This window comes from Geospiza fortis, unplaced genomic scaffold, assembly GCF_000277835.1.
Source record: "Geospiza fortis unplaced genomic scaffold, GeoFor_1.0 scaffold200, whole genome shotgun sequence".
In the NCBI taxonomy this organism is placed as follows: Eukaryota; Metazoa; Chordata; class Aves; order Passeriformes; family Thraupidae; genus Geospiza; species Geospiza fortis.
In genome coordinates, this window is record NW_005054353.1 from 2792716 (window position 1) to 2807905 (window position 15190).

Here is a 15190-nt window from a genome sequence, read left to right on the forward strand (position 1 = left end):
CTATTTCCAAACTCCTGGGGCTGAAATTAAATTAATAGTTTAAACCCCAGGTGAAAAAGGGAGAAAATTGGGTCTCTCTGCACAGAAAAGTTGTTTTTCTTTTTTCCCTTTCACTGTCATAGTTGTTCATTTGTTTTGTTGCCATGTAATTTTTGTGCAGTACTGTGCAGAATTAAAGGCTTTGCCATCTGCTTTGGTATTTTTTATATTTGCTTTCTGTTTGGTGGAGATTATGCTAAATCTTTTTAGAGTTATTAGTTGTAATGGGAGCAGATTTATCTGTGCCTGCTAATTTTGCATGAAATAGAGCATGAAATAATATTTTTCTGTGAGAAAGTACTATGATTACACAAAAGAAAATCTGAACAATTCATTAATTAGGCCAATAGACAAGTGTAACTGTGCCCATGTATAGTAATGGAATAATAATGCTCACTGTAACTGTGCTTCATGTGTGAATTAATTATTCCAAGAAAGAAACAGAATATGAAAATTAATTAATGAATATACCTTTTACCAGTATTTTTAAATTCGAATCTACTACTACTGAGAGAAAGTAAAAAACTAAAAATATTTGTTCGTCTTGGATAAAAATTGAAATGTTTGAAGTAGTGGAAAAATAAGATATTTCTGGTATCAAAGTTTCAGTTTGAGTTAAACTTCTTTTCCAGTATTATTCTTATAACAGACTTTTAGCAAAGTTTTTCTCAGTACTCAGGTGTAAATCTCATTGTGTGTAGATAACTATGGGTATTTGTCTGTATCTGTCAAATCAGGATTGAAAGATCATTCTAGATGTTTACAAATTTGATTTAGTAAAATAGATAATGGTATTAAATATTAGACATCCATTTTGATGAATGATATGTCCAAATAAATATTTTCCAGCACAGTTTTCTGTCATTTTTATATTAAATTTTAATGTAATCATAATACTTTCATAGCATTTTTAAAATATATCAGCAAATGAAAAGTATTACTGAAATATTTTTCATTAAAATGCTACTCACTGTATTTTCCATTAACACCATATGATAGCATCCAGTAACTTGGCAACCCTCCAAAGATGGAGATCGTCTCATTGGTCGGATTTTGTTAAATAAGCGACTGAAAGATGGAAGTGTGCCTAGAGATTCAGGAGCAATGCTTGGATTGAAGGTTGGTGATGAACAATTTTCAATCTAACAACAACTAAGTTAAACTAACTACTTTTATAGTTAAAGTATTCTCATACTATATAGTGTATGCATACCAATATTGATAATGCCTTATCATTCTCCAAATTACAATATAGACATAATATATTCATTTACCTAGAGTAATTTTGTAGGGTCCTTGACAGAATTAAAAAATTGTGTTTTTCTGAAAGACTAGACATGTTTTCAGATGTTTTCTGAGGATGTCTTAGCAAAGTGCAAATTGAACCCTTGCTAGGAAAGCAAAGTCGTGTGTGTCTTCTTCAGTATGGAGCATTGCACCATGGTATAACTTCTATTTCCCAAGAGAGAGAAGAAAAGTGAAAAAAAATTATCTCTCTTGAAGACCTGGGGGACATCTGTGAGTTAATGACATTTCAGTCCAGATCAGAGGATGCCAATGGAACTTGCTATTTGAATTTTTCTCTTCTCTGAAGAGATTTGCCACATTTTAAAAACACAAAATGGAAAATTGTTTAATATTTTTGGTTTTTATCACAAAATGAACTCTTTTTTATGTGTTAACCTCTTTTTCATGATGCAGTGCTCTTTAAATACATTATTAATTATTTCTAGCTCATATATTAATCTCAATTTTGTGTGATATTATTATTTGCAGTCCCAGAAATGCTAGTACAAGAATGAGAACAAACTATAAACAGTGAAAGAAACAAACATGTATTTATTTTGATTCAACATCATTGCTGTGAGAAATTATTAAGGAGTTTAAATTTTCTGTTCTCTTTTAGCATGACTCTTACTTCACCTCAGGTATACAGATTACATTATTGTCACACCCTGTGATAAGGATTAAATCAGTGTGGTTATCTATTACATATGCTAACATGTTTCGGAAAGGTTTAAAATTTTTATTTAATTAATAAATAATTTTATTTGAAGTCAATGGAGAAGCCAGTTGAACATCAAGTTTTAAATGTTTATTTTTTTCTTGTTAGAAAATGCAAGAGAAAGGATTAACAGCGCCATTAGGAACCACTTTTTGTTTCAACATCTATGTTAAAATTTCTAAAATCTCATATTATGAAGATGAACTCTTCAGTGAGATTCATTAATAGTTCAGATTCAAGAGTAACTACTTTTTAATCTCAAAAAACATCTGGAAAGAGTGATTTCCAACAGTTATCCCTGACCCGAATTTTCAACTATTTGCATATTGAAAGTAAACTAAACTGGATTTAGTATTGCAAATTTTAAATCCCAGTGTGAAGGCCGTTAAGAAACTTCAAGAATTTGAAGGTTATTCAGTTATTACTGATTCTGATATATAAGTCTGATTGTAAGATAAATATTAAGGTAAAACCTGTTGAAGTTCCCTGTAGAGAAATTTTCAGTGTCACAAGTGTTTTCGTGTGACTGGCCAAGCCAAAGGGAATTTCATTGCTTACTGTGAACATCCTGAGTTGTGTTACATTAATATATCTTTTTCCAGTTAAAAAAATAGCGAAGTGAGCAATTAAATGACCAATAACTTACATTGTTTTGGGTGGTAGTTTATAATACAGTGAGACAGTATACATGTATTTGCTGAAATTTAAAAGCTTTAGGATTCTCTATTTACATTGTTTTTCAATTGTACAAATTGCTAGAATAGCTACAAAAATAACCTGCCATAGCCAAACTTCTGTGGGGTTTTTTTCAAGTGTATTTGTGTTACCTGGACTATATAAAACCCAAGGAAAAAGCTGAATTCTTTCTATTGCCAGAACATTTAAATAATCTAAAGTAATTTTCATACTGTGAAAATACTTCCTGTTTGAAACAGGTAGTAGGAGGAAAGATGACTGAATCAGGTCGACTCTGCGCATTTATCACCAAAGTTAAAAAAGGAAGCTTAGCTGATACAGTGGGGCATCTTAGACCAGGTATGTATCTACTACAGATCTATACTGCTGAGTTTCTTTTCTGAAGGTGATAACAAGCGAGCAAGTTTAATTACATGTGAAATTATATTGAATAGATGTGATGAAATACTGCAGAATTCAACCTGACACTGTTACTAGATGGTTGCTTTTATAAAATATACATTCTCATACTGTTCAAACAATATTGTAACACTTTTGCTCATTTTTATACTCAAAGTAATATTCTGTTGATGTTCTCCCCAGTCATTTTGTGGTGCATATTTTGTTTAGAGCAAACCAAGCTATGACAAAGGTATGAGCAGAACCATCTTGCCTAGGAAGCGGCTTCTGCTCCAACATGCAAACCATAGATTGCTACACTGGAATGTTCAAGAAATATTGACATAAGAACTATCTGAACCAAGTTGATGAGATATGATGTTTTAGTTATGAATTTTCTAAATAGAATGTTGGGATTTCTGTGAGCCACAGCTGCCAAAGCAAGTAAGAGCACCATCTAACTCAGTAGGGGTCTGACTGATTGTATTATTGTTTCACAGAACTTTACATGTTTGAAGCTGAGCTGCAGAAAACTTTTAATACTCAGGTTTTTCCTGCATGAAGGTTTCCAAACTTGTTCTGTAACACAGTTTTCACAATCAAAGAAACTGACAGTAGATTGGGTTAAATAGTAGTTGTAAGTGCTGTCCACATCCAACTTCCTAAGCACAGTGTTATTACTTACAGGTGATGAAGTATTAGAATGGAATGGAAGGATACTACAAGGAGCCACCTTTGAGGAGGTGTATAATATCATTTTAGAATCCAAACCTGAGCCACAAGTAGAGCTTGTAGTTTCAAGACCAATAGGGTAAGTAATTTCGTGTATTTTTAATATTAAAAATTATAAAATTTTTTACTTTTAGGATGGAGTATATCAAACATTCATTAACACTGTAAACAGAAAAATCTTACGCAAAATTCTGTAAACCAAAAATGTAGCCAGAATGATAGATCATGCCAGTGAGTAAAAAGAGCGGGTGTGAAATCCTGGGTTCTCAGAGTCTTGGGCATCATCTGCTATTATGGTTAAAAATATGTTCCCTTTTCTGGCTTTTCAGTTGGTGAGCCAGCCTATATTGGCTCTGAAACTGTGGCTATACTCGTTGTTGTGATTCTTGACTTTTGATTTTTATATCTCTATCCCCATTTTTTATAATACATCCGTAAAATTATGAGATCATATTTGGTCTAAGAACTGATGATGAACTGCATTTATTGAGAATCTGCAAGGTAGAATTTTGTGTGAAATATAGTATGCTAATGAAAAAAAATCAATATGCTTTGGAAAGTCTCAAATCCACATTTACATCACCTTCATCTGTGGAACTATTAAATTATTGCTTGTTATGCAGTACAGAACACACCTTAATGAATAGTTAGAATTGTATGGGGTGTTTTCTTTAGTGCTGTACATTGCCCATTTTTATTAAGCTTCAAACCTACCTCTCAATGTCTAAACTTTATTTTTTCTTGCATAGCAGTAGTCGCTTTGTTGTATTGGACTTTACTTCCTCTTCTTAAACTGTTCTTCCAAGTTCCTACACCCTAAAGGCATATGCATCACCTTTTTAATTCTCCATTGGAAAGTCCATATCTGGTCACATCAGGGTTGTGAAGAGGGGAATGATTATCACTGATTTTGAAGATATTTACAGTTATTAAGAATTTTCTTTTTTTCCCCCAGAATTTTTTGTGACATATGGGACACAGAACTGGACAGGGTGATAGGTAATATCGTCTAGATTCCCTTTCCATTTTCGGTCAGACCAGATGATCTTTCAAGATCACTTCCAACCTGGACTGTTTTAGGATTTTATAATTACATTTAAATAAATATATGTATCCGTTTATTTTGTATAAGATGCACATTAACTTAACATAAGAAAACATGACTAAAAATTAAGAAGCACTAAAAAAATCTAGAACTATATAATCTGAGAATGACATTTCATTGAGGATGACTGTTGGGGTTTCAGCTATAATAGGAACTTATTGTGTTGGACACATCAGGAGCTTAAAGTGTAGGAATTTAATTTGGTATGACAATTTTAAACAAACTTGAAAATAATGAAAAACTAGCTTTATCTTGTCATTGAGATGAGAGGTTATGTCCTGCATACATATGGAATTGCAACCCCTTTAGGGTAATGACGGTATCATCTGTCACATCTTTGCACAACTTGGGAGGTGTGGGTATAATAGTAATGCTAAGGGACAGACTACATTACTTGTCTCAGAAAAGGAGGTCTCAAAATAATTTCATGCACAAATCTTCCATAGTTATCTCTCAAATAGAAGTTTATAGCAAAAGTTTCAAAGAACAACTCACATCTTGAAAAAACCCATTTTAAAAAATCTTTCTGCATTCTTTTCACTGTGTAAAATCTCCTGTATTATTACTTGTGCTTTTATATTTACTGTCTCTTTTTCAGCCTCCTTATCATCATGCTCTCCATTATGTTGCTGTCACTTGAGCAGCTCATCTATAATTCCTTAAACCAAATGCTGTGGGCTCTCAAGATGCCTTTTTCTGCATAACCACTTACCTCATAGTCTGAAGAACTGAGATAAGATCAGTGATAAAAGAGTTGTTCAGTGTATTTGATTCCCAGTGTCAGTTTGCAGTAGATATAGAAGAGTCTCTGTGATGAATACTTCCTACAAATTGGTAGGTTTTAGATTTTGGTTAGGTGTGTGTAACTCTTAGGAGTTTGATATTAACAGCATAATGTCAGAAATGTTTTTCATGAGGTTAGAGCTGGTGAAGTAGAAAGACTATTACTTTTTTCAGTTTAGAAGATTTCAGTTCATAATGTTGTTCAAATGCACAACAAAAATTGATAGGTTATGTTTGTCCAAGGAACCATAACTTCATAAGATTGTGTTCTGCTCTGGGAAGTAAAGTTTCAGTGTATGTACAATATTTAAAAGTTCTTATTTCCAAGATATCAGAAGTGATGTTTATTTTATTAGAATTATCGATGCCCAGTTGAAGGGTTTTGTTTTTGTATTGAGATAAATCCTTTTATTTATAAGGAGAATTTCTTGATGGTTTCATGGCAACACTTTAAATAGTGAAAGAAATCTTCAGTTGCCAGAAATTAACTTAGCTGAGAACCTGTTCACATCCTGATATTCTGAGAACAAAACCAAATTCCAGTCAAGACAGTTATTTGCTTTTCTCTTTATTATGGGCTGAGTGCTATGAAAACTGAAGATGACAAGCTGAGCTGCCAAGGCAGATAAAATTGAAAGCCATTCTGAAAAAATCCCAACAAATCAAAATGTGCCAGTTTATTATGCAATTTGTCACTTTTTAAATCTTAGAATAAAAATTGATGGCCAAATTGCTAATCAGTGTGAGCTGGCTGTCCCTTATGCACAGGAACTTTACCTTTTTTCTGTCTTCTAATTCTCATAAACAGAGAACTTAAAATGCATGTTATTTTCATGGTTTCTTCTGTTTTGGATTTGGAAGAAATAATGCACTGACTGTGTTTTAATAGTTACTCTATACAACCTCTTTCCAGTGGAACATAACTTACTATGCAAAGAGTCTTTATGAAACCATTTTACTTCTCCTCCATCTGTTTATCTCTATGAGAGTTCCTTATAAGAAAAACCATTCACACTGCCATGAAATATGGGGATCTGTATGCTTTAGGAGTGTAAATGATAATGTTCAAAGCTCTCAAGTTTATTTTTTCAGCTATCTATAAAAAACTCCTATTCACTCTGTTCAGAATGATTTATGTATTATAAATGTATCTTTTTTCCCGAGGTTTTCTTGTCAGACTCATATGGTAGTTTTTTTTTGTACTTAGGAGTTAAGCTCAAGAGTGTAGTTCTGAGTCAATTACTAGGCAAGTATTGCATCCTGTTATAAATTCTCCTTATACACAAACTTAAATATTTGTTTCTTCTTGTGAGTTTCTCACAAATTTTGGGTACTAACAACAGAGATTTTTTTCTTGTCTGTAGTGGGCACTTAGAGCAGTTTCATGCCTTCTGGTTTATTTCAATTATTGGATACTGTGCATCAACTCACTTGGAAAGATTCCTCAGTCTACATAGTAAAGCTGTCTTTCTAGTGAGTGTTGAAAAATGTTTGGAAAAGATATACTGAAGGTATTCTGGAAAAGTTTTGCTAAAGAAAATAGATAAGTTATTTATGTATCATACTGACTCTTTCATTGTATGAAACCGTAGATATCACTGGAACTTTTTTCATTTCCCCTTCCTTTTCATTTACCTTTGTGGTGGGTTGACCTTGACTGAGCACCAAAGACTTGCTCTCTCCATTTCTCTCCTCAGCAGGACTCGGGGAGTAAATAAGAGGAAAAAGTTTATGGGTCACTCAGTAGTTACCATTGTGGGAAAAACAAACCTGAGGAAGATTATTTTTTTAGCAGTTACTAAAATAAAAGAATACTGAGAAATAAAACCAAAACTGAAACCCCCTTACCCCTACCTCTCTTTTTCCCACGCTCAAATTCACACATTTTTCCCTGGTTTTTCTGCCTCCTTCTCCACAAAGCAGTCCATGGCATAGGGAAAGGGAGTTGCAGCCAGTCCTCCTCCTCCTCCACTTTATGAGCTGTTTTGTCCTTTATTAAATACGTTATCACACAGGCACCCAAGGAGCCAGCTGGGCCCAGCATGGTGCAGCCACAACCTCTCCTCACCATGGCCATCCATCAGAACTGGCTGTGGCCTTGGAGAAACCAACTGCCCTGAAACACACAACAGGATGTAAATATTGCTTTTTCTGTGACTCAGAACTGAAGCTCTTCATCTTGCTTGGTTTTACTCAAATAGCTCTGAAACTGTTTATTAGCATATTGATAGTTTTTATTAGCATACAGTAATGGTTGCCCTCCCAGAGGAATAGTGTATTCCTTTGCTTGGGGGGATGTGATTGAGTGATTAAAATGATGTGGCTCTGCACACAATTTAATACAGGTGCTGCAACATGTCTTGTATATGAAAGAATACAATTTTGCCAAATGAACTTATACATTTTATTTGGTTATGGAAAAGGTAAGATAGATTGAATTTGTGGTTCAAGTTCAGTAAAGAATGTACTGGGATAGCCATGACTGGCAGCCGAGTATGTTTTGGTGAGGGTCCAGTAGATTTGATTAATGTATAATGTCATTGTCAAGATACTACTCACAGTTCTAGTCTACCATTAACTCTGAGATTGTTCTTTTATTTACTGAATTATTTTATTTGTGACTCTGCAGCCTGTCTCCTGCATCCACCAAATCTTTTCTGTAGGATTTAAGTTGACACTGAAATTATTTATACTGGATAACAGATAATCATCCCAGTAGCTGAAGACAGCCAGCAGATCATGCACCATTCCTGAGGCATTCCATGGGATTGGGAAGTGTTATAGTGTAACTGAAATTTAAATATGCTTGTTAGATGAAGGATCAGCCTGTCTTAATTTTCCTGATTTCAGGGACATTCCCAGAATACCTGACAGCACACATGCACAGCTGGAGTCCAGTAAGTTTCAATTGTGGGGTAGGAAAATCTTCTCTCTCTTTTATGTAAGCACAAATAGAATGAAAAATGTCCTCTGCAGTCAGTATAGGTCTTGTCTTTTTGTCTATATTTGTCTCAATATGCCATCTTACTGTATTATCAATCTACCTTTGTTTAATAATAAGCTATCAAAACAGAATATTGTGATTTAGATTCAACATTGGTTATAAGCTGAGATGAATTTTGATTGAAGAAAATATAATTCTAACTAATATATAAAAACATTAATAGCAATTTTTAATTCCTGTTCTCTTGCTTTGCATTCCAATAGCATCTTATAAACTAAAAATGGGAAAGAAATGTATTTTGTTTATAGCCTGAGTGATAGCTACTTTGAACTCAGAATACCCTTACTTTATTAGAGCCACTCACTGCTACTTAAATTGACTAAACCCATTTTTCATGTAGGGAAGAATAACTTGTTCTTTGGCTTGGATCTGATAAGATGGATTTCAGCCTGGAGTTATTTTTATCATTATTTTAGAATGCTATTATAATAGAAGCCAGGAATAAATGAAATGACATAAGCTTGATTACAATAATATGAAAAACTCCTTCAATGGCTTTTTATTCATTGCCAAATTCTTAAAATTAATTTTATGTTTTGTGAGATGTGGATTGTCTTTTGTATTTATAAAAACACTTTTCCTCTATGTTTTGTATGTCAAAACTTGTCCTCTGACCATTTTCAGACCTTGTAGATTTGAAACAAAATGTACAAAACCATTGCTTACATCTTGATATTTTTGTAAAAATCTAATTAAAAATTAGTTGATTGTATGAGATAATAAGTCAGAAGACTGAATTCATTTGACCACAGTGAAGTGTTTATTTTTGGACCTTCAACTTACTGACATAATTACAGTCAGAATTATCTGAATAATCTATATTCCATTCTATAAATAAAAGCTCCTGATTGCATCTGATCACCAAAAGATTGAGTATCATCATTTGGTAATTTTAAATAGATTTTAAAAACTTATATTTATCACAACTTTACTGCATGTTTGGTTATATTTCTACCATTTCTGTTTAAAGAATGTTGAAATATGTGCATAACTTCTACTATGTATAAAATATTTTGTTTATAATTACAGGTTCTAGTTCATTTGAATCTCAAAAAATGGACCGACCTTCTATTTCAGTGACTTCTCCTATGAGTCCTGGCATGTTAAGGGATGTTCCACAGTTCTTGTCTGGACAACTTTCAGTATGTAAACATTTCATTGATTTTAATGTTGTACTTTTTGCAGCATATACAACTCTTACTGTAGTGCTAGCTACAGAAATTTCTTGCTAAACTAGCTAAATTTTTTGTTTGATGCTATACATCTCAGTCTAGGCAGGAACAGAATTTCATAATCATATTCCTTTTATTAGCTTTTGGAAATTTGATATATACATGTATATGTATCTGGTAAGCTAGACTGGTAGAGTCCAATTTTCATAAAGGTCTTATCTTGGCCTCCAGTTATGTTTGTGCTGTTGAGAGTAAACATTTTTTCAACTGTCATACTTGTGTGTAGAGTTGGTAGATTTTATTACCTGTGTGCCTGGATGTTACAACTATTTATTTCTTATGCACTAACTTTCATATATAAGTTCCCCAGATATCCCTCTGATATTTTACTCATGTTGTATTCTTTGTACTGATGTTACTCAGTTTTGTTCTTCACTCTCACTGAGAAGAAAGTTCATTATGTGAATATTTTCTTTTAAAGGGTACTTTCTTGTAATAAACTGAAAAAGTTGGGTTTTGTGCATCTTTCCATGTTATTTAAAATTCCAAAGTGTGATTTTTCAAAAGTGCTCAGTGCCCAACATATTGAAAAGGAAAGGCAAATGGAAGGGAAGCAGTGCAAAACTGCTGTTAAAGAAGTTTGAAAACGTTACATTCATGTTACTTTCAACTTGTATATGTTGAGTGTACCATAAAAATATGCATAAAATCCAAGCAGACTGTTTCTAGGTCTCACAGAAATGGTTTATGGTATAGATAGAGGAGACAGAGAATATTTTTGTCTCTTCAGTGGCCATGTTGGCTCCATCTTGCAGTGCATGAGACTTTATTTGTTTGCTCATCAGAAAAACCATTTACAATACATAATTTTCTGTAGTTGTTGTACTTAACTGCTTTGAAAGATTCAGTGCTTTGGATAAATGGAAAACTAAAAATCTTGACTGCAGAATGCAGAGCGCTCTGCAAGAGTACAATGACAAGGGAACATGAACTGTCAAAATACACAGACCAAAGTTTCTAAAAACCTTCTTATTTTTACAAGACAGTAAAAATTGTTGATAGGGGAGACAGGGAAGAAAGAAATTCCTTTTTTCTAAACTTCATAAAAGATTAGGCTGTCAAAAAGTTGTGGTGCCTAGCTTCCAGCAGGAAGTTCAAGTGCACACACACGATGGAATAATTGTCCAAATAGAAACCCCATAGAACTGACTTTCTCACTTTCTCAGTTTCAGATCCAAATCATCATGAGTTTAAGATTAGGATTTTTTAGTGAAGTCAGTAAATCTTTTGAGTTAATGGTTTCGTAGGGTACTGAAGTTTAAAATATATAATCACAGTATTGGGAAATTTTGAGGTATATTCTAATTTATTGAGAATAACAGAGATCCAAACGTTTTATTTCTCAGAATGGCATATAAAATTCAGTGTTTAACTCAAGAAGGCATAATTCCTATTTTTATTTATTTTTTGAATGTTTCAATATATAAATGCCTATTCTAAAATGTCTTTTCCATCTAAGGAAACCCAATAATATTACGAGACAGTAGAAAATCTTTCCTTTTTTTTTTCCTTATCTACTGTTTGCAATTATGTTCAATACTCTCTACTTCATATTATCTCTGTTTCCCTCAGAGAGCAGCTGATATCTGTCTGAGAACACAAAGCTCCAGCTGGGTGAAACTCCAGTCAGAAATCCTCTGTAACTCTCTAAAGTTGCAATTTAGACATCTAAAATTAGTAGACAGTTCGAAAGTTTGGATGCTTGTCTTGTCTGGCCAGCTAATGAAACAATGGAAATAGCTGTATTTCATGTTAATCATGTTAAGGACACAACCCAGCTCCTGCTGCTGTTGGGTCAAGACTTTGGAAGTACTAAACTTTTTGCTTTGCTAGCAAAGGTGGATGTCATAGTGTCTGAAGATGCTCTGCATAGGTGGCAAAATGGGATCTAAGTGGGTAAATTGCAATGTATAGGCTAATATGTACTTTTAGAAATAGAGGACCTTATGAGAATTGAAATATTCTACAGGAAGAGGGTTTTCAAAACAACCAATGTAGTTTCTTTTTGGTCTGATCCTTTAAGATAGTTTTGAAAAATTAAAAATGCTGTGACATCAGATTTGGGTGATTATGTTCTTGAAAGTACTATGATGAATCATTTTTCCTTCACTTTTTATTATTTGGGTTTATAATTTTACAATTTTTAGAAGTTTTGAAACTTTAGAAGAGTTAGTGAAAAAATCCTGTTTGTAAAGTTGGAGATGTTTTGAAAAATTAGAATGGACTGTGAGATTTTCTAATATTGGACCTTTAACAAAGGTGAATTAGTAAGGTAAAACTGAATTTTAAAATTACAAAAAATATTTTATTTTGAATGCTTCAAAAGGTATGTGCTTCAGTATTTTGGTTTTCCATGTCTTAATTAGCTCTTTTCTAACAGAACAGTTGATGGATCATATATTCATTCAAAATAGCTGAGTAAGGTAGAAATGAAAGGAAATACTAAATTCTGAATGTAATTGTGAAGGTGCTCTTTATGGGGAGTGCCTAGACAGAAGAATAACTACAGAACCCTGGCAACAAATGAGCTGTAAATTAGTAGATGAGGATGCTGTTCTTTGTGGAAGTGGTGAGTCAATAATATGCTGGGTGATGGTGGCTGAATTCAAGCAACTGTGATGGATCTGATGGAACAGATGAAAGGCAAGATTTTGGAAGTGGCTTTTGTATTTTCTGTGCCTTTGAACAGTAGCATGTGTCCTGAGGAGTTGCTGTTAGTGCAGCTGTGGTTACTGGCATAGGCAGTGAAACACAAGAGTTGTAGGCAGAAATGGAGATAACAACGGTTTGGATGAAAGTCTGAAGTATTTGAATGAATACTTGAGTATGGGCTTATTCAGGCAGTGCTCTAGATCCTTAAAGCATTTTTATATATAAACAGTATTTTGGAATCTATTTCTTTATGTTCAGTATGGTTTTGGCTGGTTTAGCTGCAGCAATGCCACTGTAGCATTCAGGGATGTCTTTCTCTGTCTGTTCAGCCTTCCATGTTTTCCTCTGTATTGGCATTGGTCTGTGTAAGTGTTTTCTTTGTGGAGGTCACAGTGTCAGTCTAGAGCTGACTAATAGGATTGACCACAAAGTAAACTATTGCTCATAGACAGGAAATCCTCTCTACATTAATCATTATTCTGCCCAAGTACATATTTAATTAAACAAATTATGTGCAACTACAGTAAACTATTGTTTGTTATAATTTGCTAATATAATTTATCCATATTATAATGTTTTATTTTATAGCACTTTTTATTCATGTTGTTTTTCAGGGGAGTATCTGACTGTTATTGCAATTATAGTTTTTCTATTATTTGCTTTGTCTCATTCTTGTATTTTTTCACTGAGTTGTTTTTCTGTTAATATAATTTTGAAAAAGTCAAAAGGATTCTTTGTATGTTGGTGCTCTTAGCTTAACTACTGAATTTTATCTACATTTTTGATACTGTATGAAAAGTATAACTTGAAATTCTTTTCCAATAGTAAGGTGTAGGGAATAATAACATAAGACGATGTGAATGGATACAAATATAAAATCACAGTATAAAATTTTTGTACTGGTGGAAGTTCTAGCAGAAAAGGGGTGTCATTTATAAAATTAATCTATTTCCCTGTACACTTGAAACAGAGAACCACTTCAATAGATTTTCCATACATATTCAGTTTATAAATCAATAAAAATAAAGTTTTAGTAATTATAGTTGTAATATATGCAACATAATTGAAAGCCTTTTGAATTGAAAGGTACATTATGAAGGGCCTATATGTCAGCACATTGAGGAGATGAGATTAAATACAAAACATGCTATCCCTCCCCTTTCACGTGTACTTTTTCCTTTTCTTCCTTCCCTTTGTACCTCTATAAAATTAAATTGCTGTTGCTCTAACATCAAAACCTGGGAAATTCTAGGTAGTGCACGTAATATGTTGATTTTCCTCCATTTCCAAGGCAGAATATGACAGGTGACGACCCTTGGTGCATGGTGGGAGAGATTCTGTCCCTCTTAGGATTGCAATATCCTGCGATAATTTATTTTTTCCCTCGTAAAATGGAGCTGAAGCAAGCTGAAGATCTACTTTTATTGTGACTAGGTCACATTCTGACACCCTTAACACTGGGCTCTGCAGTCCTGCCTGTGCAGAGTGGCAGGTACAGTGCAGCTGCTGCACCTTGCAGAACGCAGGGAGCACATCAGACAAAACCCGTGATCCAGACTACCAAATTTTCCTATGTATCCTCTTTCTTTGATATAAGAACAGATTACTTCACACATTTTGTAGAACAGATTTCTTGATCATCTGTGCATGCCAAATAAGCAAGGAGGGTGGCAGAAGCATCATCACAGTGCCTATTTCCATGCTTTGAGTATATTTCTAATGGAAGTGAATACTGAGTAGTAGCTTCTTTCTATCATTTTGAATTAAATCAATAACCTCAGGAAAACTGAGCAGAGGTAAAGGAGACTCCAACCTGTCAGATGGCTGTGATTATTGTGACCTACTCCATGCTCCTGTTCTCCCACTCACCAGCCCTCTGAGGTATCAACACATGCTCCTTTTCCTGTCCATGCCCAATACTCTGTGCCAATTCTGTGCCACCCCATTAGCTGCTGCCCTTAGCTGAAGGTGGGGAGTGGTTGCTTGGAATTTGCAGCTAGTCCAGGAAGTTGTATTGCCTGTACTCGATGTAGTCTTGATGTAGCCACTGGAGGCCACAAGGCTGTATGTGGTCTGAACGGTTACAGCACAAAAATATGTTATAAATGCATCTATATATGCAGTTTGCTAAATTTTCTAGATCCCATTTCATGCAAGGATTTTGTGTGTATACCATATGTCATTTCTGTCATGATTGATAGAGAATTGAAATACATAGATTGTATCTTCCCTCATGTAAAGTTAATATCAGAGAGCATGAACTTTCTTTTAATTGTTTTCTAAGTATTTAGGAGGACTTTTCAAAGACATGACTCTTAAAGTTGCAAAAAAGAGAAAACCTTTTATTTTACTCGCTTTCCTAAGTAACCAAAGCTGTCAGTATGTGAATTGTACTTGTTTCTCTCTGAACATGCATGTACAATCTCCCTGAAAGAGATGATCAACCTTATGTTTCCAATCCCACTTTTAAATCACACTTTGCCTACCTGTTGTTTCTGTTACATGTTATTTCTAAATCTATTGTAAATGTTGTCTATAGACTTGCAAAGAGAAATCCTTGCTCG

General features: G+C 33.8%; 1 protein-coding gene across 14 annotated transcripts in view; it reads left to right on the top strand.

Moving 5' to 3' along the window:
• RIMS2 (regulating synaptic membrane exocytosis 2) overlaps positions 1-15190 on the top strand; it is a 357283-nt gene that overhangs the window by 144849 nt on the left and 197244 nt on the right. For 13 of the 14 annotated variants that reach the window (XM_031058961.1, XM_031058971.1, XM_031058957.1 and 10 more), the window contains 5 exons: positions 1039-1158; positions 2980-3079; positions 3806-3929; positions 8589-8635; positions 9772-9884. In XM_031058961.1, the coding sequence (XP_030914821.1) occupies positions 1039-1158; positions 2980-3079; positions 3806-3929; positions 8589-8635; positions 9772-9884 (504 nt within the window). Of the gene's footprint in view, positions 1-1038; positions 1159-2979; positions 3080-3805; positions 3930-8213; positions 8636-9771; positions 9885-15190 lie in introns of those variants that run through there. The other variant, XM_031058968.1, reaches the window with a different exon arrangement.